General features: G+C 39.9%; 1 protein-coding gene across 1 annotated transcript; it reads right to left on the reverse strand.

Moving 5' to 3' along the window:
- Nucleotides 1–637: 637 nt before the first annotated feature.
- Nucleotides 638–25,588, reverse strand: nuak1b (NUAK family, SNF1-like kinase, 1b). Its single transcript, XM_024282150.2, has 7 exons — nucleotides 24,491–25,588; nucleotides 15,894–16,014; nucleotides 9,089–9,240; nucleotides 7,974–8,039; nucleotides 5,791–5,910; nucleotides 4,138–4,270; nucleotides 638–2,296 (listed from the first exon to the last, which is right to left on the reverse strand). Exons 1-7 carry the CDS (start codon nucleotides 24,725–24,727, stop codon nucleotides 1,203–1,205), a joined length of 1,923 nt encoding a protein of 640 aa, XP_024137918.1. The 5' UTR covers nucleotides 24,728–25,588; the 3' UTR covers nucleotides 638–1,202.
- Between the last annotated feature and the right edge of the window lie 518 nt (nucleotides 25,589–26,106).

Here is a 26,106-nt window from a genome sequence, read left to right on the forward strand (position 1 = left end):
TGTTTATGAGATACAGTTACTTAATGTTCTAATCATTAAATAAAATATATTTTTAAAATTTTACCTTTGCAAAAAATGTTAATATTCAGATAATTCCTAAGTCAAAATAAAAAAAAGTAAAATATTGTCTGGAATATCTAGATTTGCCACTTTTGTCAAAAGAATCCGACTGTATCGTATCGGCAAAATGTATCGATTCGTGGCCCGTGTATCGTGATACGTATCGAATCGTATAAAAGATACACACCCCTTGTTCATGTGAAAGAAAACGTGGGTGGGGTCAGTTTCCTATCACTGTTGCCACACATTGACCTTTAACCTTCAAAACAGGTAAAGCGAATCAGCTGAGTTCTTAAAGGCCCTGGGTTTCTGCACATTCAACATGAAAAAAGCTCATCTGGTGACAGGGTGGCCTGGAAATGACATACATAATTTTTTTTTTCATTTTAAAACAAAAAAAAGGCACTTCCTATATAATCCCTAATATCATACATATATATAGGACATATGCTTTTATGAAGGTATATTTGTCTGCGTATGTTGTATGCGCAGATGCAGATATATATGTCATGTATATGTATGTTTATTTATCCTCACGGAGTAACATAATTATATATGTCAGTTCCACTGAAGACAAGGAACTTCAGACCCTTCCAGTTATAGCCACCACGCACCTGTTTTGCACTTAACTAAAGCTACAAAATATCAATAAATAATAAACGTAGTTTTTAGGATTTTTTTGTTTTGTTTTTATTTTTTTTTTCTTTGGAACAAGACCCTGGTTTTTTGTACATTTTTTGTTCTTTCAAAAGAAGTCACAAAAGCATGTGCTCTCTGTGAGTTTTAAGGTGCTTTTGTAAACTTGAACTATGTTGGTGGAGAAGGAGAGTTGGGCAGATTGTGGCTGCTGCGTTTAGGATTTTGCTGAATATGTAAACATGTGGAACGCAGCGGAGTCTACTCGGTGGCATTCTGACCTTTTCCACTGTTAGCAAAACCTCGGTTCAATTTTCTCTCGTCAAAGAAATGCGCTTTGTGTCGGCATGTCTGTGAACGGAGACATGGCTTTCCGATCGAGGTTTTGGCCACAAAACAAAAGCCGCAACCTCCTATAGGTGTATCCCAGTAACGCACTGGTCGTTAATGTCACCCATCAGTGCACACGCATTCACACACCCACAGTCCCGTTTGAATCCGTCTCTTTAGGTGAGGTTGCTGCTGATGTCCAGGGCTTGCTGGTACACCTGAGTCATGTCCTCCAGATCCCCCAGCAAGGAGAAGCTTCCATTGTCCCCAGGGGAGCCCTTCGCTTTGGAGCCAAGGTTGAACTTGGGCCCCTGCAGGGGCGGGGCAGTCTGGAAACCCTTGAAGTTGGCGAGGTGCAGAAGGTTTTCAGCAGAGACGCAAGCCCTGATGCTTGGGTGGTGGTGCGGAGCGGAGGGGTGCCACTCGGCCCCGCTGAGGGCGCTCGGGGACAGGGACAGGACGGAGCTGTCTTCTCCCACCATGCTGGAGGGTCGGCTCTGACTGCGGGACAGGCCCGAGTCTGCCGGGGGAGGGGGGTCGCTCAGGACCCTCGCCACTGTCGCTGCTGACGGCACCCCGCTGTAGGTGGAGTACTTGCCGTTTCGCTTCAAGATGCCCTTTCTTCCGATTGCCCTCTTGGGAGGGGAGCTGGCTACCAGAGACATACTGGCACCCCCCAAAAGCTCAGAGGACTCGCTGCGCTCCGGGGAAGAGTAGTACCCTGATTCCCGTTGTTGGTTGTTCTTCAAAATGCCCTTCTTAGGCAGAGAGGGCACCATCTTGGCCGGCGATCCACCACCTAAAGGGAAGTCCCCTTCCTCTCTCTCTGGGCTGGAGCTCTCCTCTTCAGCTTCTGCTTCCTGAGGTAGCGCTGCTTTGTTTAGCTCCCCCTCGTCAAAGCAGGCAGACTGCTGCTCCTCCATCACCCGGGTCTTCAGAATGCCCTTTGGTCTCTTCAGACCTGGTTTCTCCTCTGCTACGCTCTGTAACTGTCCTGCCTCAACATTCTCCTTCTTGCACTTCTTGGGCCTCTGGCGCAGCATTTGGGGCATGGCTGAAGTCTTGGTTCCGGTACCACGAGGCTCGGTGCGGTTCTGCCAGTCGATGAAGCGGGCTAGCATGGGTGAGCCTCCTTGGTCTCGTTGGGTCTCACAGTCGCACACGCTGTTCTTCCAGCCCCAGTTTACCCACCAGTGATTGGCTATGTCCTCTACTGTGGCCCTGCGCTCGGGGTTCACCATCAGCATCCAGCGGATCAGTCCACGGGCGTCTAGCAGGAAACGCAGAGGCGGAGAAAACCCTTGTTAGTTACTAAAAACGCAACTCTTCACTTTCCACACACTTTTGGGGTGATCTTGCTTTTTTAATCACTGTTTTATTTCGATTTGATATTTGATTTGTCTGTTAGGAAACAATAATAAGAAATTAAGAAAAAAATACTTTTTCTTTATCAAGTAACAATGAAGAAAAACCTTTTGGTTGCCTTATACTAATAATTAAAACAGATTATTAGCGCCACAAAAAAATAAAAAGTTATACTAAGAGATTAATATTTTACATTTATGAGAAAAATTGCATCTTTAAATCTTGCTTTTTTCGAAAATTTACTAAATTAGGACCACAAAAAGTACTATGAGATTAAAGGTTGATTTCTAATAAAACTGATTAATCATAATGTTTATTGATAAAGTTAGCAATGTTTAGAAACTCTTGTGTTTGATTTACTATTTATAAATGTTTGCGATGAATCCATCGCTATCCTTCATGTCTGTGTGATGCTTTCATCCAACGAGGTACAGTTTTCGGCATATTCTTATCAATGTTCTAAAGCTACTAATAGTTTGATTTTGGATCGCCAAAAAGTTCAGAATTTCTTTGTTTTTGAAACCTATCCTTAAAATAAAACTTCATGAAATTCTACACCTTTCATCTTTAAAAATGGCTAAAAAAAACAATTTTGGTGTTTTGTTTGTCGTTAATTTAGGACTTTTTTTCTTTTTAATCTATGGCTATTTTCTCATAATTTTATAACTTTTTTTCTTGCAAAATTGTGTCTTCTAGTCTTGTTAGTTTTCGTGTTTCAAAGTATAAATTTACATTTTTAAAAATAATAAATTTTAAAATGTAAAAAATTTAAATTTACGTGAAAAAAGACAAACTTAGGAGAAAAGAATAATAAATTTAAAATAAATCTAGCTTTTAAATTTTGAAGTCGTAAAAAACGACTTCATAATTGTAATTTCACTGTTTTTCTTATAAATTTACACTTTAAAGTCAAAAATTTAATAAATTTGTGTTTGTAAACTGTCCCTAATACTCTGTCGTAAATAATAAAGTAAAAAATTTAAAATTAATTAATTTAGATATATTTAATGCATATAAATAAATAAATATATTACTTTTTTCTTGTACTTTTTTTTTAATAAATTTCTGACATTTAAAGTAATAAATTTACAACTCAAAAACACGTAAATATACTGGAAAGAAAGATGTAAACTTACGAGAAAAAAGTACTGAATTTACGATAAATCTAGTTTTCAACTTTAAAAGTTGTAAATGTACGAGGTCTTAGTCGTGATTTAACAGTTATTACTTTTTTCACGTAAATCTACATTTTTAAAATCGTAAAATGAAAAAAAAAAATGTTTCTTTGTAAACTGGCCCTAACACTTTGTCATGAATAAAAACATAAAACGATTTTAAATATGTTCAAATTAGCACAACGCAAGTGTTTGACATTTGTACACACTTGTACTCTTCTATGCAGAAGAGATGCAACGATTGAAATTCCTTAGGATTCAGTTCGTAGGAATCGGTTACGGTTTTAAACAAAGAATTATGACATCATAGTTGTTTCAATTTGAAAACTGACATTCTAATTATAAACTTTAAATAGAAGGGACATTTTAAAATTTGGGGACAGCATATCCATTTTAATTGATACCAAATACCACAAATGTACTAATAATTGTGCTTTCAGAGAGCAAATTTATCTAAAAAAGTATTTGTTTGTGCGTCGTTTTAACAAACTTTACAAAATATTGTCTATGTTGAAGATTCATTTAGGGACTTTACAATCAACAGAGGAGAGAAAAGTGGCCACACCGATACCTGAGGACTGAGTGGGTTCTTTGTAGTCGCCGTTGCTGATCTGGCGAATGAGGTTTTTGTGGTCTCCCCCATCAAATGGCATGGTTCCATAGACCAGGGTATACAGCAGGACCCCAAGAGCCCAGCTGTCCACCTTCAAATCAAACAAAACCTGCTCATCACAGTCGCTCTTTCAAATGAAATATATTCTGTTTATACACTGTATATGAGGAGAAAATTAAAAAAGCATTGAGGTGCGTTATGCAACCCAGAGGCAGTTTTCCAAGTGCTGTTTTGATTAGTGAATCATGCCAGTGAAATGTGGAATGAGCTCAGCTCCGCTCACCATCAGATTAGAGCAACAAGTTATACTTTTCAGTTTACTTTGGGATAAAAAAGCACCGCAGTGGAGTTTCACACAAACATCTCGCAAGAACATTCTTATGTTCGACCGCTTGACATGTTTGTCCAAGGAGACGTTGACAAATGTTTGGAAATATGTTTGGAAATGTCTCACGTCCATTGTGATGGGCCTCCCCCTGTACTCCTCTGCCCTTTTAGGACAAAACAAGAACTTCCTGAGAACTGAGCCGACCTGATGGCAGGTGGGTATTTTAAGACGGCGGTGTGTGCCGTTGCATAAGGAGGTGCGGGCGGAATGGGGCGGAAGGGAGTATTAATACCGAAAGAGATAACAGACGGAGCTCTAGATGCTCATGACCTGAGAGGGCGTCAGTGTTTGTGAGAGAAGCAATTTGATAACACACGTGTTGTGTTGATTTTAGATAACATATAGATGTCCTGAGGAATGTGTTTTTGACTGGGGAGGAGATGGGGTGGGGGGCAGTGGAGGGTATATAGTGATCTAGGAAGTCTATGAAGAGGAAGTCTGATAAGATCAGGTCAGAAGCTGTTGTACTTCCTTTAAAGTGTTGGACTTGTGTCAAGAATGCTGGATTCTTATGCTGTCAGTGGTCCATTCCCTTCAGACGGGGCACTCTCTATTGTTATACACAGTTTTAGTTGCCCATGTTTGCTGTCATTTGTGGCCTCACCCCAAATGCTGTTCTGACATTTTTTCAAAGGAGATTGGAATTCTTTAACTCTTAGCACTTTGGACTAAATCATTGCACATTGTGATTAATTAAATAGTTTGGCCCATCATAATATACTATAAAAATTGTAAATTTATCACAACAATGCCTTTAGTCCTAAAGTTGCGTTCACACTGGCCTCGGCAACGTGCGTTCAAGCCCCTGCTTCCAATGGAGTTGAAATATTTCAGATACTGAAGTTGACAGGGAGTGCTCTTAAGGGCTGCCGAGTTGATTCCAATCCCATTTGGCAAAAGAGAAAGTGAACAAACTGCACCCTCCAATTCCTCACTTCAAAGCACCAAAGGATAGGGGAGTGTTTGCGCTGACCCACTGCGGAGTTGCAAGAGAGATAATCCCATCAAAGAGGCTAAAAAGGAGGCCTACCCACCCTTCTGGTGAATAAACTACTCTATGGTCATAACCAGTTGAGAGATAGCAATGATGAAATCACAATAACAAGAGGATGATGTGAGGTTCATCTCAGAATAAATTGAGCTTAAATAAAAAAACAAAATTACATTTACACTATGACAGGTGGGGCTTTGTCTGTGTCATGGTTTGGTTCACTGAGTCTCACCTCTGGGCCCCTGTATGGTCTTCCATTGACAATCTCTGGTGAAGCATAAAGCGGGCTTCCACAGAAGGTTTGCAGCAGCTTGTCCTTATGGTAGAGGTTGGACAGGCCAAAGTCAGCAATCTATGAAGACATGGATAACAAATCAATAATAATCAAAGATGATTTGATTAGTCTAAAGCTACGTGCATACTACCCTTGCAACTTGCGTTTGAGGGACCACTTTCAGTGAAAGGTTTATGTAAAAGCGCGTATACCATTCATAGTGGCCCGGACTTTATTTCCATGGACAGTACATAGAGAAAACTGGACTGATCATCCTGTGGTTCAAATAGGAAGTACCTGCTGGTCCCAGAAAGCCAAAATCCCATAGAATCATTCCTGTTCTGGTGTCTCTTTTTAACATGTTCTTACTGAACCTAATTCTTTTTTCATGAAATATTTTCCTTATCACAAGTTGTTTAAGATATAAACTGGCCAATCAGATCCCTCAATAAGAGAATGTGTTGCCTGCTTCCAAATATTTGGCAGCCGGCCCAGAGTTTATTAGAGGCAGGCGTCCGTTGGAGTGATAGCGAATTGGTTCCAATATCCAAGATCAATCATCTACTTGCACCATTCTTGGATACATTTAGGATTCATCCCAAAATGTGGTGCAGATTCCTCACCAGAAAGTTCCTTTGGCGAATGCCACCGTATGAAGTTTAAACGCTAAATTGAAGGAGCGTTTCTTGGCCATTCCTGCACAAATACAGCAGACACCTGGCATCTGCACAACTGTGCATGACCCAGGGACTATGGGTAGATCTTGAAGGAGCCCGGCCACTATTGGAAACCAGCATCAATTAGAGATGGGCCACAATTGGAAGATATACAGTATGTGTGTTTAGTTCAAAACTCTTGGGTTCACACATCGCTATGTAAGTTTTTAAGTCCATTTTCAGGCTCTACATACAAAACACATGGTAATTAAGCACATGTCAAAAGTTAATCCAGTTGACCAATTGGGGACTTGAATTTGGTAGTGACGTATGGCTAGCATCCTTTTTGGAAGTGCCAACCAGTTGAAAATCAATCATGAAGGAGAAATGAATTGCATTTGCACCCAGATGGAATTCCATGACGCCAATTCTTTCCTATGTCGGAACAGAACTGTGAAGGAAAAGCCTGGAGAACGATTCATGATATTTGCTTTGACGTTTTGCATCAAGCCTCTTCCAGCTGTAGGTACGTGAGCAAGTATTGGGTCCAGTTTGAACAGCATATGCTAAAAGTGAGTTTAAAAAACCCATGTTCAGATGGCGCCACACATGACCAGTTACGTAGTGGTGCTGGGCGATATGACGAAGCACATCGTATGGGTGATAGAAAAGTGTCTATCATTCCATTTTTCTTTTATCATTTCTATCATTTTTATTTGTTTAATTTTATTGCTGAACCTTTGTGTAAAAATGTGTTTACCTACTAAGAAACTTGAAACTGTTGTGCACTTTAAAAACATTTTTGTCCATTTTTTTCAGAGTAGCTGAAAATACACTTCATTGTGGTATATCGTGATCTATATCGTTATTGTGATATAGGATCATTTATATCCCGATTTTTTTTTTCCATATCACCCAGAACTAATATGACGATATATATCATGTGGATAATAGTAAATCATTTCACTTCTGTCGTTTTTATTTACTTTTACTGCTTTACTGTCCAATTTTTCGGAAAATAACTTAAAATATACTTCACTGTGGTATTCAAGATTCAAGAGACTTTATTAATCCCACGTGGTATCGTTACTATTATATAAAATTATTTATATCGCAATATACAACTTTTTCCATATTGCCCAGCACCATTAGTACTAGATATGATGATACATATCTCATTGATGATAGAAAAGTAGCTATTGTGACATTTCTCTTCTATCGTTTTTATTTATTTTTTTATTGCTGAACTTTTGTGCAAAAATGTGTTTTTCTACGAAGTAACTTAAAACTGTTGTGCACTTTAAAAACATTTTTGACATTTTTTCAGTAAATAACTGAAAATATACTTCATTTTGATATATTGTGGTAGATATTGTTATTGTGATATAAAATAATTTATATTTTGATATACAATTTTTTCTGTATTTTCCAGCTCTAGTACGTAGAATAATGGATAACAGATCACAGAACAAGACATTAGCTCACCTTAATATTACCGCTTTCATCAAGTAGCACATTTTCCAGTTTTAGATCCCTGTGCACCACTCCGTTCTGAAAACCAGAGCAAACATGCATTCATTAATTCATAATTCATGAAAAATCGGCTGTGTTAAGAAGTGATTGATGATAACAAAGACAGCTCTGGAAAATCAAGGCAGTCTGTTAGCTTAGCAGTCTTTATTTGGTCTTACCCCCTCTGGGGTTTTTATAGTGACATCTGCTGTGATTTTTTCTTTTTTTTTTAAACTGACTCACATGTGTCACATAAGCACGAGCCTGTAATTACCACTATGAATGATGTTCTCACGGCATTTTGGGATTAAAAACACAACTTGATGCAATGCTTTAGAAGAATCTAGGATTAACATGTGGTTTGGATATAGACAGAGCTCCGGCTCCGTTGTGGAGGAGTAGCTTCACCCGTCAGCCGTCTGCTGCTCTGCCTGGCATATCTGATTGGCTTTTCCTCGGCGTGGGGCACATGTTCACATGGCTCTGATTGGTGGATGAAATGAAGAAGTGCTCGCTTGCTTGTTCTGACAGTGACTCACACAACCCCACCCAGCAAGAGGCTGCTTGTGGTGGTGATGATTCATCACTCACGGCTGTCTGGGACTCTTCTATCCGAGGCTTGTGACGTCACCCCTATCTCCACCTAGGACGAGTATGTGAAGAGGGGAGTCCAACTAAACAAGCCCTGTGACCTCTGGGTTTTCATGGGAGTTAGTGAGGTGTGGAACATGGATTGACATGGGTGTGACCTGAGTCTAAAGCCCTCGGGGAAGGCCCAGGGGGTATCTTGGGACATCCATCAGTGTGTGTGAGTAAGGAATAAATGAGGAGCCTGTTTGCTGCTCCACACAGAAATAAGTCTGAATTACTCTGGGCCTGTGTTCCTTCATTGAGAACGGATGACTCTTTAACACCGCCGTGCCAAGAAAAGCATGCTGTGTGGGGCTTACAGATTAACTGCCTCTATCCCTGATCATGTACGTTGCATGGTTTATGTTACAGTAAAACAAGCCAAAATATGTGTGACATAATGAAAAAAAAAAGTTGACTGACCAAAGAATGTTTGTTTTCTCTTCATGTTTTCTCACCTTGTGGCAGTGGTGTACAGCAGAGACTATCTGTCTAAAGAAGCGCCGGGTCTCACGCTCACTCAGGCGTCGGCGCTCGCTGATGTAGTCATATAGCTCCCCTTTGCTGGCATACTCCATCACAATCACAATCTTGTCTTTGTTCTCAAACACTAGAAAAAAAATGATAAGAAAACACATGGAGAACGTTAATGTTATCTTTCCAAGACATATATATCTATATTAGCACAAACAGGGAAAAGGATGAATATTTTTGAAGTACTTCCTGGTTTATTTCATTAAATTAACAAAACAAGGAAAAGGGCAGAGGTGTACTGTAAGAAGCCCATCATCAACTTAGGTTTGGAATGTCAAATTTTCTATTTTTTCCATTGCAGGAAGGAGCTATCACCTTCAAATTCCACTTCAAAAAGGCTTTTGCACTGGTCTTTTATTTATGATTATGCTGTTTTTAGGCAGAACCACAAAACTTGTGGACTTTTCTAGGACATAGTTTCTGCAGAGCAGCAGGAAATGGTCAGAAATTCAGCTCTAGAGGCGCAGAGTAAGCCTTCCCCCACTTCCCATCATCCCATCAATTGCACTCTCTCCCACTAGCTTACAGCCCCTTACAACCTACCATTACAGGTGCAACAAAAATGGCGAGCAATATTGGAGCTTTCCAGATGTACAGTTTTGGGCCAGATACCAGCTCAGACAAGCAAAACGAAGACATACATAGACGTCTACAAGAGAATGGGTCAGAATTGAGCTTGTGGCCTTCAGATTGTAGATTTTACATAGCAACTACAAGTTTTTCTCATGGGATTTTTTGTCTGCTCCGGATTCACAACGATTTGAATGAAGAAATACTCAAAATCTAACATACAATTCGATTGGTCAAATTTATAAAGACTCTGTTTGAATTGTTAAATACTTCAAGCTCCCATAAGATTGATTTAGTATGTGTGTCAACATTTATGGTAACAATGTATTGCAATTTACAAATCTTTCAAGATATTACTCAGGCTGATATTGCGGTGATGTCAAGTTTAGGATTTATTCTTCAGGCCTAAGCTACAAGTACATGTTAAAAACACCATTTTCATTGGAGTGGGTCTTTAAACAAGCCTACTCTATAGTACTAATAATCCCCAAAAAGCAAACACTTCAAGTAAATAGGCTGTTAAACTTGTAAAGATCTGACCTTAAAAAGGTCAAAATGTCGTTTGTTTGTTTTTTTTGTCACAAAACATCCCAACCAGCACATGACAACTTTTCACAAAACAATCCTATATGTCTAGCCCCCATAGGTGAGTCAGTCTAGGATCTAAAATCGAATCACCTTTAGGCCACAAGATATGAGTCAGCACACATAAGAGCGCTCTCTCTTTATATAAAAACAACAGCGTCTTTAAAGCCTGTGTTTATGCATTAGGCGGCCTGCATGCTTGTGTTTAGAGGTTAGCTGATGAGAATCCGTCTTTACAAAACAGGGAAGTCCACGGTTGACATAAATCAAAACAATGATAAGATTTAGCTTCTACTGTCAGTAAGGAAGCTTTTTTTCCCCTCTGTAATTTCAGTCTGGCAACATCAACTTGTCATGAAGAGGATGGGAATGATGGTTTGGCTGGGAGAGAACCAAAGAGGAAAAAGAAAATGCTGAGGAGATGACAACACTCAGAAATATTGCTACATATTGTGCGTGTTGATTTTCCCACACAGCAAGGTCAGCAGGGGTGGGGGCTTCTACTTTCTACACCCTTGAGTGAGCACCTTCATAGTCTGTCACACTACTTTCCTCTGAGCCCCCTTTTTTTTCCTCTCCCAGGGGCCTTTTAAAGATATAATCCTCTACAAAAACACACAGTTGCTGAGTGATGGTAATGCTCCCTGATTGTGACTGTCTGGCTGCTTGGGAAACAGCAGACAGGATGTAAGCCAAGCATTCCGGAGGGCAGAGCAAATCCAGGGCTCCCATTGGTGGAAAGAAGTGGTGACCTGGGGTGACATTTGCACTGATCCTTGATGGGCTTGTGCTTGGAGAGCCAATTCTCAGCTTGTACTCCCATTTACCTCTAACCCCTGATGGTGTAATAATTACCTGCCTTACATAATGTGGGGTTGTTTTAGCCCACTGGGTGCACCAGTGACCACTACAGCCTCTCTGCCTTTCAGTGAGATTTGTTCACAGATCAGCACCCTGCATCCCGCTCATTAAGACCTATTGTTCCACCGCCTTCACTGATGACAGACTTCATTAGCAAACTTAGAGCCAGCTTATATTTTCTTATGGGCTGTGTAATGTGAATCATTAAAAATGCTGAAATATAAAACAGAGGTCCCCAACCTCCGGGCCGCAGTCACTTGGTACCGGGCTGAAATAGAAAAAAAGAAATAAAGGCGCTAACTTAGATTATTTTAGTTTAGTTTATTTTTGATCCTGAAGGGAGTTTTATTTTGGAGAACTACCAGATTCTTTTCACAACATCCATCTTGGTCACGTGACTTAAAGTTGCTAGCTGCATGGCTAGCTAGATTGCTAGCTAAAAAGCTAACAAAAAACAAATAATAAAACGTATTTGGAAAGTTTCTTCATTGAGAAAAGAGCGATTGAGGAAACCGAAGAAGAGCCTTCGACCTCAAAGAACAATAAAGCTGCTGTTTACAGACAAAGCTGGGAGTCTTGTTGAGTTGTTGAGACCGTTGCTCTCATGTAGCAAAGAAACGCTCTGGCTAATTTGCAGCGACAGACTCTTCAGTGTTTCGCATACAGATAATACAGTTGGAGACAAGGTGGATTCTTATTTATATTAAATTTAGAAAAGTACCAGTTTTACGTCATTTTATTTTGCTTTTTTAGCCCATCACACCTTAAAATCAAATGTAGCTGAAGCTAGCGTCCAGTTGTTAGCCTCCACTTTCACATTAAAGGGAAAAAAAAAATCTTCACAAAGTTCAAACCAGCCACAAACATTTTACAGAGAATGAAGATTTTTCAAAAAAAGTTCCTGATTTGTGGAAACTTATAAAAGAAACATTTGAGAATTTTCCTACAGAAAGGCTGAATTCGGTAGGCATCAGAAACTTTAGCTCAGAAAATGTCCCTTTGTGTTGAAAATAATACCCAATGAATGAGGATTTATGTAAAGACAAAAATGATCAATCTTTTCGAATGATTGTTATCTATAACAATAATTATGTTATTTTGAGGTTAAAAATATAGCCTTTTTTGCATGCTCCTTTTCAAATATGTTCTGCATTGTTATTACTATTAGTATCTATAAGTTTGTATCATATATTTATAAAAAGAAAAAATCATAAAGATCAACTGGCTCCCTAAAAAGTGTGTCACTGTGACAAAATACATTTACAACATTTAAAGTGTTTAGATGATTTATCGTATTTTTGGGTGTATAAGTTGCATTTTGTGCATATTTTTGCTGACTTGTACTAAAGTGCAGCTTATATTTTTTTTTCACTCTTTTTATAATGCTTTTTTTTTGTTTATAATCCAGTTCTACTTATACTCCAAAAAATATGATACTTAGAAAATATCAGGTTGTTTCAATATCCCAAATGGTGTAGCTGGTTCTAGAGCAGAACAGTGACAGATGTCAATCGAAATGCACTTTGGCAGCCAGACAGACAGAACATGTTGCTGTCACTCTCTGGGGCTCATCTTGGAGTACATAACAGCTTTCCTCTTGAATATTGTGCCCTACAGCAATTCCATTACACTTATAGGTGTGTAAGGCCATAATTTTCTGACTGCTTAAACAGAGAATCAATTCAACTTGGCATCTCTCCCCGACTCTGCCAGGTTAAGTGTTATAGTTATTTATTAGGCTTCCATTGTGAAATGCAGCTCATGAAATCAGGATCTTACTTGTGTTGAAATCGTCTCTATCACACATGGCAAGCTGTATTTAAAATTAAGATTACTGTCAGCTTCTCGTTTTATCAGCAGCTTGTGAATTCATTTTTTTTGTCAGTGAGCACACACATGCAAAACCATAAGCCAAAAAAAAGTTGACTAACTGGTTGCCAGGATAGACTTAAAGGTGCTGAAACTAGCATCTAAATTGTTTAGTCAGCCTCACAAACTACAGTCAGCAATCATTTAGCTTAGCTTAGCATAAAGTCTGGAAGAATGAGCAGTCTGTCCAAGGATAACAAAATGCAACACCTGCATTTGTGCAGCTCATTAGTAAACACGCTTCTCTGTTTGTGTTTAAGTTGTACTGAAAAGACACAGTAAACGAAGCGTCTCCCTCTGATAGAAGGCCTAGAGTAAGGCTAAAACCTGCAAAGCATTCCATTGTTTTGGGGATACCTGCTGGCCTTGGCATCGTAAAAACGCCGTCAGTCTCTGCATCAGATGCAACAAAGCGAATACTTTTCCTTGGGGTTGATTTAAGTACTTTCCAGGCTTTCTTTTTACACAGTCAGACTGTTCATACAGTCAGATACAGAGGTACTCATAAAACCCAAACAGAAAAACGTTTTTTTTCTTTTTTTTTTTTTTAAGCCCCAAAAAAGCATGCTGACGAATGCAAAATGCGAGGGAGTGGTAAAAATCCATCTCCAGGCACATCTGGTTCAGCTTTGCTTCGCACAGAGCCGTTGGCAGGGGTTGGTGAAGATGGTTTTTTCGGATACTCAGAATCTCTGGCCCTCTTTTATATATCTCTCTAAAGCACGGCTGGGTGGGGGCCAAACCACAACTGTAAATTCTGGGGTTCGAGGAGAGAAACCGAAGTGCAACAGCACTGAGTCGGGTTTGCTGGTGGAGCAGGCTGCATATAAAACAAAAAAAAAGACAACAAACGGAGACCTCGTACAGGCAATTCAGAGTTTATAAAACTTCTTTTAATCATTGTCTCGCAAAGCCCATAAAGCTCAAACACTCGCGTCCTCAGCTGACTTATTGGCACGTTTCCATGACATATAGTCATGTTTGTTTACTCAAACACTGCTGATAGTGATCTATGGGTTTCGAAACTGAACAAAGGTCATTGCGCTAACCAATACGGGCAGCTTTCCTGTAAGTAGCACAGAATAGTTGCTATTCACCTTTTCAGCATATCCTCTCAACAGCCACAACAAATTTAGATTTTATGCTGATGTCCTTCCCGACACAACCCTGTATTTTATCCGGACTAGGGACTGGCACAGGGAGACCATGACCCCTAAACAAACTAGTAGCAGTGCGAAATGTCTTGCCTAACTAATTGTGTCCCCCCTGTAATCTAACCCTGATGTGCCAGTTCTACACATAACCAACTGAACTAGCTGCTCCCATTGAATAGTTACTGTGTTATAGGGCTACCACGATTAGTCGACAACTAATTTAATAGTCGATTAGTTGTTACTTTATATTATATGGAGTCAGAGTGAAGTAAAGTTGAAAGTTATAATGGCATTCTTCTAGCTTTTTAGAATATTTTGACATTTGTTAAGATTTCTTTTTTTTTTTGGCTATTTTGGAGTTTATCTAATATTTCCGCTACATGCTAGCTGTTTTGGCTAACTTAAGCCTTTTTAGTTTTTTTAAGCTGTTTTGGAATTTTCAAATATTTTAGCTACATGCAAGCTGTTTTGGCAAATTTAGAAATTTTTCTGTTTTTTAGGCTTATTTTGGAGTTTAGCTAATATTTCAGCTGCATGCTAGCTGTTTTGGCTAGTTGAAGCATTTTTCAGATTTTAGGCTAATTTGTCATTTAGCTAATATTTTAGCTAGCAATCAACTTTAGCGTTTTCAGCTATGAATTTCAGCATCTTCAACTATCGTTACTAGCATGTTCAGCTGCCAAATTCAGCTTACAGCATTCACACTAGCATGGTAGCAGATAATGGTAATGGGACTATATCTAGCTTTTAGTTAGTTTAAAGCTAATGATGGTTAAGAAACAGTGACAATTGATAAAAAAAAACAAACTGATTTTGCAGTGATTTGAGCTACTACAACTGTATGACCAGAGATGACTGATTGCAAAACATACTTTCAAAATTCAATAGGAATTGTTCAGTCTTTGCAGTCATTCATTGTTTTTGCTCTGAACTCTGTTTTGCTTTAAGGTTAAGGTCATTTGAAAGGATTAACTCAGTAAAAGGAAGAATAACAATAAATACGTCTAATATTTAATTGAAGGCTTTGACATTTCGAAAGGGGTTTCCTGCTGTAGAGTTATGTTCCTGTTGCTCCAGGGAAGTCTTACAGCCTCTACTCCCTCTGCATAGCACTGGGCTGGAGTCAGACAGAGTGCAGGCCTGGGGGATTGAGGTCAGGGAAGAAGTGTCTCCGCTTCTTCGTATGCATAGACACACGTAGAACCAAGTGAAACGGAAAGAGCATACTACTTCTGGAAGTGCATATATATGCATAAGCACACAAATGCAGTCTGGCTCCCAGATGCAGTTGTTTCTAAGTTCCAGCAGATGTCTGGCCCTGAGATCAAGACTAGAAAACACAGGGGATGAAATTTTCTTAGATGTGGGAGAGGCAACCCTCTCTGAATATCATCCCCCTTTCAAAAACAAAAAACTTTTCAGCACACACACACAATCCAGACATACTGTCAAAGCCCATCCTGGCTTTTAGAGTAATAGGCAGCCAGACAGAGAAGATGAATAACATCCCAGAGCTTTAATCCAGGACCTTTTATGGCATCTGCATGTCATAATATGAAAGTCCTGCAACTTGGCAATGAATGGCAGCGAGACTTTTAGACACGCGTGCTTTTTTGTGCATTGACATTGAACAAGCATATAATTTGTCATAAGTTATGCGTGGGTTTCCAGACATGCAGCAGACTCTTACCTTCATATATAGAGATAATGTGTGGGTGGCGGAGTGACGACATGATCTCAATCTCTCTGCGAATGTGCACCATGTCCTGCTCGTCCTTGATCTTCTCTTTCCGAATGGATTTAATAGCCACCTGAAAACAAAAAGAAAAATGCTTTTATGGCAACTTGAATCAGAATGTTTTTTTTATCTTAACGAGTGCAACAGCTTTGGATTTCATCACGTAAACCAGAGGATCAAGGTGAATCAGCGGCTGTTAGATTTAACTGAAGGTATAAACAGCTTTATATCATTTGGAGAGAACATTTTATTTACAAAAATAACTAAAACTGCCAACAAATTCATTTAAATCACATGCTTTTAATACACTTTAGCAACATTTTTGAGCATTAAAATTGGGATTGAACCATGTGATGTTGATCATTCTCATCTTGCAAGTAAAAATAAATGCATTACTCTCCTTTGACACTTTATTTAGCTACACGTTGTTTCAATAAGAGGCATCATGTTGGTATTTCACTAAAAAGAGTCAGAGAATTGACTATTCAGTAGATTGTTGTCAAATCAAAGGTGGGTTAAGAGGTAATAAGAGGTGGTTTTGCCCCCCCCCTCCAAAAGAGTGGATGTATTAAAATATTACTTCCACCAACAACATGGTGTGATACTATCAGATAGTTCTCTCTGATTGGGTCCTAAATATAACCCAAAATCAGATGCATTTGTTTAATCATCTTTACATGAGATGCATTGTTTTTATGAGATGAGGCGGTCAGTTCACTATCATATCCTTATAGGAAAAAGTCTTAAGCAAATTGATACAGATAACTGTGCAGAAGTAAATATTTCTGGATTCTAAACAACATTTCAGTGGATTTCCAGGACACATTTTCACATTCATGGTTCATTAAAACTGCCTTGTATGAAATGATTTTGTTTTGAGTAACCTCAGGGCAGCTGTGGTACTATGAACTTGTACAGGAGCCATCACCAGTGAGTGTTTGTGTAAATGGGACTGTAGAGGTCATTGGGCCTTAAGCGCTATCCAACATTTATCATTTACACCATTTATGCCAAAATCAACAGAAAGTTAACAGATTTGACATGACTGGCCCTTTTGTGCTGCCATGAAACCTTTCACTGAAACCTGTGTTCTGAGATAATTTAATCTGAACAAGAATGGAAAACAAGTGACTAAGAGATCAGTCGTCAGAGCCACTGAGGATTATCCTATCAAAAAAATTAGGACTAAGTGAAAAAAATCTTGTTTTCTATAATTATTAACTTAGAACTGTTTCTAAACTCGTCAAAAGGTCTTTGAGGAGACCTTTGAGGAGGTGGCCTCACGAAAATAAATGCAAGTTTAGTCAACTTGGTTTGCTTTAACCCCTTAATGCCTATTGATGCAAATAGTTATTGAACCATTTTTGGTTCAAACTTACCTTAAATCAAAAATAAACTTTTTAAGCTTTTAATTGCATTATAATAGTCATTCCTTTCTATAAACAACCCCAGAGCGGCATTTCTAATGTATTCCTCTAAAAACCTGCTCTCTGAGCACCAGTGGTGCTCAGCCACTAACTATGCCGCTCAGCTAGCGGTGATCAGACGCTAGCTTTGCCACTCAGTTACCTTAGCCGCTAGCCCCAGCCATTGCTACAACCACTGTAGCGTTGGCCGAGGCTACTAAAGTCAGATTTACGGTGTGTGCATACATCTTTGCAAAAGTTCTGAGGTTTGTTTTGTTTTCATTGGCGGCTCTAGGATGATATCATGAAATGGGCGAAACCTACAAGTAGTGAAAGAGATCAGGGCATCTTACTTCCAGGTAGGAAAAAAAACTCATGAAAATAACTCATATTTCCTAAATATTCTTTAGTGTGCCAAAGGGAATATATAATCATATATAAAGGGTTAAAAAAAGGCACAGAATAGGCACTATAATTTATTATCTACTTAAAAGCAAAAACATTAGTTCTTTTTTTTCATTGTTTGGAAATAAACATAATCATCAAGGGGTTAAATTAACCTGTTATCATAGATTCTGTACCAACATCAGAAATGAGGATCTGTTGTTGTCATAGCAACACGGCTCACAAATGGGTCCAAACCGCTAGCCTATGCACTCTCTAAATAAACCATTTGAGAGCACACACATTGGCTCGTCACTTTAATTGTAGCCTAAACATTCTGGATCGAGTCCTGGGTTTCCTTTGATCAAATCCTATATAGAGTCTGGAGACTGTTGGTTTAAACTTTTGTCCTCTCTCCGCTAAGCTGCAGCATTCAAAAGAAGGGGCCGGCTTTCTTCCATGCAGCAAAAACCGCAGGTAGCAAGTGCCAAGCTAATTACCATGTACATCAATAAAAATAACCCCAAACCGGAATCGCTTCCTTCCAGAGATTGCCCTGATTACACTGAATATAAAGAAATAATCCCATAATAAACAAGACCAGCGGATTCACATGCTGCGTTCACAATTAGCCAAAGTTTTGTCTTAAAGTTAATGGTTCCTTTACCTCATCACCTTAAAATGCAATTAATCTTTTTGACTAAGGTGTTTATCTTTGAGGCATAGAGAGGGCTACCACTCCTAGATTTATTGGACTAATTACAGCACAACTTCTTTGAAAACTATCCATTGGTTACTCTTCCGATACACTTTCTTTCAAGTCTTGATTAGATTTTAGACACAATTCTTTGTCTAGAAAAAGTTCAGATTTCAGCTATATTTAGCATTGTAGGTGAGTCAGTTTAAGTCATGATACTAGTGAGTCACCAGGAAATCATAAGATACTTATTGCACAAGCAAGTGGGTTCATTTACTCCCATATTTAAAAAAAAAATCAACTTTACATCACAGCATTTAGCCTGGTAAGTGATCAAATACTTAAATAATTTCACTCACAAAAGCTTTATTGGTAAATTGATGCTAGTGTCCGATGGCGGCATTGCCCTATGTGAACTATTGTATCCATTGCTCTAAAAAAGCTTTCCCAAACATGTCTTTCACTGTCTGGCTTTTTTGTCCATTGCCAAATTTTCAAAAATATTGGTTGTCATAGCAACCCAAAATTGTGTCAACCCCAAAGTTCAAAAAAGGGGCTTTAAATGTCTCAATAGGACTCATATTATTCATTTATTTTAATAGCAGAGCCCTCTTTACGGCGCCATGCACAATTGTTATTTTCAGGGTGTGCCTACTTTAAAGGTGGTCTTACAGCTTTTGCACTTAAGACCCTCGATTCTAAGCTGGGTGTGTAACATTACAATATGTTGGAAATTATAAAGGCTTACTGAATTACACACCCAGGATTTATGTAGCCTCCTTAACAAGATGATGATTATCCTAGAGTTTAAATCAAAATACGTGTAGCCAAAAATTGCTCAAGCAGAACAAACTCATTATTCCTGTGCCCTTTCTGACACTTTTTTAATCACAGTACAAAAAAACTGCTCAAAGAGGCAAAAAAAAGGTTTATTGCATTCAAATTATGATTTGATTTACCGGTATTTTAAAATTAGTGCTCTTTTAATAATGATTGTGCCGTTTTTAGCCAAAATTTTGCAAAAATTGTGTCGCTTTCTCAGGCGTACAGTATCTACTACAGAGCGGCATGAGTTCATTAGAAGTTCGCCAGGACCGTTGGCATGGAGTAAGCCTGCCCCCACTTCCCATCATCCATCTGTCAACACGTTCTCCTGCTAGCTTACAGCCCCTCACTCCCCAAACCTAACACTACCAGTGGAAAATTTCAGCTACCCAGTCATACAGTTTTGAGCCATTTATCAGCTCAGACAAAGAAATCAAAGATGGAGATAAATCTAGATTTCTCAAGTGGATACATCAGAATGAAGTGGACCGGGAACGGTTGTGGCCTAACGATTATAGTATCTACGAGTTTACAGATCACACTAGTGCAGCCACAAATGATTATTTTAATTATCGACTAATCAACGATTATTTTTTCAGATTTGCGACTAATCGGGTCATGTCCAAACTGGATGAAAAGCACACATCTTAACCATCATCAACTTTAGACAAACTAAAAACTAGATATATATCATTAGCTGTGATAATACTAGTGTGAATGCTGCAGGCTGAATTTGGCCGCTGAAGATGCTGAAATTGATACCTAAAAACATTGAAGTTAATAGCTGAAATCACTGAAGCTAATAGCAGAAAACGCTGAAGCTGATAACCAGCTAAAATATTAGCTATCTGCCAAATAAGCCTAAACAATTTAAACAAACCCTAAGTTAGCCAAAGCAGCTAGCATGAAGCTGAAGATGGCTTAATTCTAAATAAGCCTTAAAAATTGAAAATAAGCCTAAATTAGCCAAAATTGCTAGCATGCAGCCGAAATATTAGCTAAACTACAAAATAGCCGGAAAAAATCCTAAATTAGCCAAAATAGCTAGCATGTAGCTGAAATATTAGCTTAAATCCAAAATAGCCTAGAAAACCTTAATAAATGCCAAAATAGTTTAAAAAGCTAGCATGATGCCATTATAACTTTCATCACTATACTCTGACTCCATATAATATAAAGTAAGGACTAGTCAACTATTAAATTAGTCGTCAACTATTTTAATAGTCTATTAGTCGACTAATCGTGGAAGCTCTACATCCCCGAAGCATTTTTTCGTCTGCTCCTGATTCACATAAGAAATACTCAGAAATGCTGTTTTAATCATGATTTTCTTGATACATGTCCTCCATCATGACAAAAAATGCTACAAGAACATGTTAAAAACACCAAAGACGCAACACAAATTCCACACTAAGATATTGAATGAGTTCTTCCACACTTCGTTTGCGATAAAGCCAGGTAACTGTTGTGTATCTGTCTGACCCTGATGTGGATCATTAATCGGCCCTGTGGATCAGCCACTTGGCCGCGGGGCGTGCTGCCTGACAGAGCTACACTTGTCTCTAAGTGGATCCCTATTACACTCACTCACGACGAACAGGAGCTGCACAGCTGCCTACAGCCGCTCCTGCCAGGTACGAGGGGCGGTCTTCATCAACTCCTGCTTCCAGAAGGACTTGTTTGAAGTGAGGGACTTTTCTGTGCTTCACTGGAGCCTAACATCTTCCAAGCGCTTTCTCAGGCAATTATAATAGATGAGGCGCACATCGCAGGTCGACCTCCGTCCCTACGCTGGCGAAAGATCATGTGTTTGACTGTGAGTCTGAGTCAGAGCAGTAGGGAGAGTGTGGGGGAGGAGGAGGAAGAGAAAGGCCGTCACTTTTCCAGAGAACTTTATTCTCAAACACAGCCAGGAATACCTCATCAGTGGCACCACATATAGCAGAGGAATGTCAGTGTTTTTCCTTCTTGTGTTTTTCCTCTTCATTGAAGCCATTGTTGAGGAGTGATGTAATTTGGTGCTTTAAGCTCACTCCAATATGACTGTATCCCCTTCAACTGAGCCAGTCCATCTTTTGTTATGGTTGTGGTCTCCCCTGAATTTTTTTTTTTGAGTGCTCTAGAATGTGATTCATTCGCCACACAGGATATTAACCATCCCCTCCTATTTCATTTCCCGCTGTGGACGGCCTTTCATGTGTCAACGTTAATTTTTTTGTCTGTGTGTCACTGCAACCTTCTTTGTCATATAGTACAAAAATAAAAATGTACAGACTGTCTTTCAATGTTCTCCAGCAAACATGGCACACTTTGCTCCTTCGATGATCAGTTCCTGGACTTTAAGTTCCTAAGCATTCCGACATATGGCAATCCAGATTAAAGCCCAATCTTTTGGTCTGCTTTCACTGCCGCTACAAATCTTCTTACATCTTCCTCGAGTGCGCTCAGTGAATTCCATCGTGTGCTTGGTCATGATTAAATGCAACTTCCTTCTGCCATCTTCAACGACAGGGTTCTTGGAAAAAATATAAATAGAAGAAAGGTACAGAGAGGCTAATCGAGCGTGAAACGATCTCACCACACTGCCGTATGGACACGAGGGACTTCCTCTGGGTTAAAGGTCAGGTAAACTTGAGCAACGCAGTGCTAGACAAATGTACCCTATGAAAAAGCCACGCTCTGTTTACACTCGTGCAGAGACCCTGCGTCCCAGCGGACACATAAGAAAAGGTGCAAGGTGTAGGAACTTCAACACTTCTCAGTCTCAATACTAGGCTCAGTTCAAGACTGCACAAAAACTTGCCGATGGTTTATCCGACTCGTAGATTGAAGCTCAACAGCAAAATCCTTTGCAAGTGGGACAGGTCGTAAGGGAACGAGAGCACGCCCACCCCACCCTTCAACATACCTATATTAAGCATTTATTTCCCAGGAGGAGCTATAGGGAAGCACACGGGGAAATAACCTGAACTGAGATTCATGGAAAGTTCCATGTGCCCTGCCAGAGTGAGTGCAAGGGTCATGTTTTGCCACATGTGGAAATATTTGGGGGAGATGTTCAGACCTATAAGGACATAAAAGCAGCCGAAGGAGGGCTTACGCTGACAGACGCAATGTACCGCCTTAAATAAGAAACAGAAAGTGGTCAGACTTTTTCAAGGCAGGAAAACTGAATTCCAAGAACTAGTTGGAAGAAAATATTCTTATTAAAGCACTGTCTTATTATTGATTCAGTTTCTTTAAAATAAAAACCTCACATCTGTTTCGTAAAGTTCCACTCCAATCATTGTTTGATATATTATATTGGTCTTTGAAATATAGTTATAGTCAAAAATCCTCCTTTTCTAAGACATAGTTTGTGCAAAGTGGAAGTAGTTAATCGGAAATTTGTCTCTGAGTTGTGGGAGTAAGCCTGCACTTATTTCCCATCACCCCTATTCTTATACCCTCTAAAATTTTCTTACAGCCCCTCACAACCCCAAACTAAGATTAGCGGTGCAACAAAAGTGGCGAACAATATTGGAACCATCCAGTCACTCAGTTTGAAGCCAGATCCCAACTCAGACAAGGAAAACAAAGACTTACATGGATCTATTTGTCTGCAAGTGGATGCATCAGAATGGAAAGTAAGGTGGAAGATTGTGGCTCTCCAAGTGTAGAACCTACATCACTAATTCTAATAATATTTTTTCATCTGTTCCATCTTTCATCTTTTTGTCTGTGACTGTAAAGCCCTTTGGGCCTTCAAGAAAGGTAGAAAAGCGCTATACAAGTACACGCTAAGTATACACCAAGTATACGCCATCTGTTTCAGATTCCCAACAATTTGAATAACAAAATACTCAGAGATGCAGTTTTAATCTCAATTTTCTTCATATATGTCTTCCATCATGAGAAAAATTCTGTAAGAACGTGTTAAAAACACCAAAAACATCAGTTTTGTTGGAGTGGGTCTTTAGGTGTGTCAATAAGTCAAATAGTAGAATGAATAGTAGAATGAATTCTATGCCACGGTTCAAAATCATTACCACTTGCAGAGAATATGTTAAATTCTTTAACCCAGGGGTCTCAAACTGGAGGCCTCAAGACAATATTTTGCAGCCCCTGCCTTCATATGAAAGTTAAATGTTGGTTTCTGTGAATGGCACTCTTACAGTGCTGTGTGCGAAGCTGACGAGCCAACCAATCGCCAATCAACCAACCAATAGCTCTTGGGGGCGTGACATTGACCGGGCTTGAAACAGATAAACGTTTAAGTTACTTTGGCTAAATTAGACATTTTCTAGTTTTTTAGACTAATTGAAGGCTTAGCTTATACTTCAGCTAAATGCTAGCTGTTTTGGCCAATTCAGGCTTTTTTAATTTTTTTTAGGCTAATTTGTCATTTAGCTAATATTTCAGCTGCATGCTAGTTGCTTTAGCTAATTTAGGTTTTTTTCAGGTTTTTAAGCTAATTTGGCACCTCACAAATATTTTAATTACCTTCAGCGTTTTCAGCTATCAATTTAAGCATCTTCAGCTATTATCTATCGCAGGTAATGCTATATATTTGGTTTGTAAGCATGCTTTACCATTATTTTTCTGTGAAAATTACAGAAAAATAGTTGTTTTAAATTTGGCTAAGTGTGGCTTTCTTGAAAACCGTAAATGTTTCCATTTAGACTGTGATTGTTACACTTTTTCTGTTAGCCTACAAACCGACCCCAGCCCCACATCAGAGGAGAGAACAGTTATGTGGCTCTCACAAGAAAAAGTTTGGGGACCCCTCATATAGACAGTGGACAAAAAAACATTTTTGGCACAAATGGAACCCTGTATCGCCCAGACTGCAAGACTCTGTCTTCCGTGGCCCCGAGGTAAATTGAGTTAGAGACCCCTGCTCGATGAGCCACTTTTCTCCTTCAAAATCTACTGGAATTGAAATCTATTGGATTGATCGTGTTAACGGTTGAAAAGTTACATTAAATCAAAGAACATAGGACCTGATAGGAGTTGCATTTGTCAGTAGTTGGGTTTGCACTCCAGTATCCGGTCGTGAGGCTCTGCACGGGACGGGGCGTGTGCAGCCCAACTCTGCAGGCCCCATGGGTCTGTTTTGAAGCTCTGGGGGAATCCCCAGTGGAGCCAAGACTTCACAGAGTTGCAGCTTCCACTAAAAGCATGCATATGATATGCGTCTGGGGGTGCACTAAAAGCACGCAGACTGGTATTTACAGCCCCCTCTGAAAGCGTCTCACCTCTCTGCCGGAGTGCCGCTCGATGGCCTTCTTGACCTTGCCGTACGTGCCCCTCCCCAGCGTCTCCAGCAGCTCGTAGCGGTGTTTCAGATTGTGCTTGTGGTGGTGTTTCTTCACGCCCGAGCTCCTGCGCCCGTCACCGCTCGGCGGGGTCCCCTCGGGCGAGCCGCTGGCCGGGGGGCCCCCCTGAGACTCTGGGCTGGTGGGCCCCCGATGAAGCTTAAACCCCGCCTCCATTTTTATTTACTATTAACGCCCCTGACAGCACCTTCCACTGATAAATATACTTAAAAACACTGATACGATTAACACTTAAAAGGCCTAAAATTAGTAACAATAAATAAATAAATAACAAAAAATACCACTAGTTATATTTTCATGAGTGGAAACTAACACTTCCAGATTGTCTTGGATAAAAAATGTATCGCTTATAAAATGCATGTTTTATCTCACCTATGTTATTATCACCTGCACTAATAGACTAATAGAGGCAAAAAGAATAATAATAGATCCAAACATAATCTAATGCATCTATCACTAATAAATCTATTGAATAGAATCCGTGTTCAGGTTTCGGCTGCAGGCTGCATGCCGGAAGCTCAACACGCTTTCGGATGTATTGGCTATAATAACCCCTCGCTCTCTATCCCATTAAAACAATCCCGCATAAACGGCTCGGATCCCCTCACGCGTCGGTCGAGCAGCGCGTGGGTGAACGCATCGCATCATCTGTCATCCTGCACGCGCGAGAGGCGAGAAAGCTGCGACGAAACCGGCGTTCTGGATGAAGATGACCCGCATTTTGTCCACGGCCCCCCAGGTGCGGCTCCTCATTCATCGCCGGGAGTCGACCGGCGGTGCGGCGGCGGCGGACGGGAGCAGAGGTGCGCTGCGGTCGGACTCCGGGCTGAGCTGGGACGCTGTGGAGGAGGTGGCCATGGTCGCTGCTGCTGCTCCTTCTCGCTCGGGCGCCCTCCTGGTGCTTCTCCTTCCCTGTCTCTCTGTGTGTCTTCGGCATTGAGGAGAAGGAGATGATCTGAGAGTCCAGAGGCGGAGTTAAAGGCAGACCTCCTCCTCCTCCTCGTTTTCTCCTGCCTCTCTTTGTGCCCTCACCTACAAGCTGCAGGGGCGTAACCAGCCGCAATGTGTGTAGAGGTGACCACAACCCTCCTCTCATTCACTCTTTTGTCCTATATTTTCTTTAAAAAATGCACCCATTGTTCCAGCATGTATGGAAAAGCACTGCAGACACCAAAGGGCTTGTTTAGATGCTATATTGTATTGCCTTGTGCTCCATAGATCCATTTTCTTTAGGGTTCCTACTCCATTCAGGATCAGATTTTTGTTTTTGTGTAATCGGATTTCTCTGTTCAAAACACGTCTCATTCTATTGCTCCTCTCATAGTAAAATGTATAGTCAAAAGAGGGACTCACGAATCCCAATGGACTCTTTTCACGACGACAACAGACAAAATGGTGACAGGACCGAAAATGCAAATACTGCACGTCTGTCAAAGTCAAGGCCAGATGTGGCTCTCCATTTTATTTTATTGAACCGATGTTATCTTGTGCTTATTTCTATCTTGTATAATTTTAACGAAATACATTTTTACGAA

This window comes from Oryzias melastigma, linkage group LG6 (assembly GCF_002922805.2).
Source record: "Oryzias melastigma strain HK-1 linkage group LG6, ASM292280v2, whole genome shotgun sequence".
Lineage (NCBI taxonomy): Eukaryota > Metazoa > Chordata > Actinopteri > Beloniformes > Adrianichthyidae > Oryzias > Oryzias melastigma.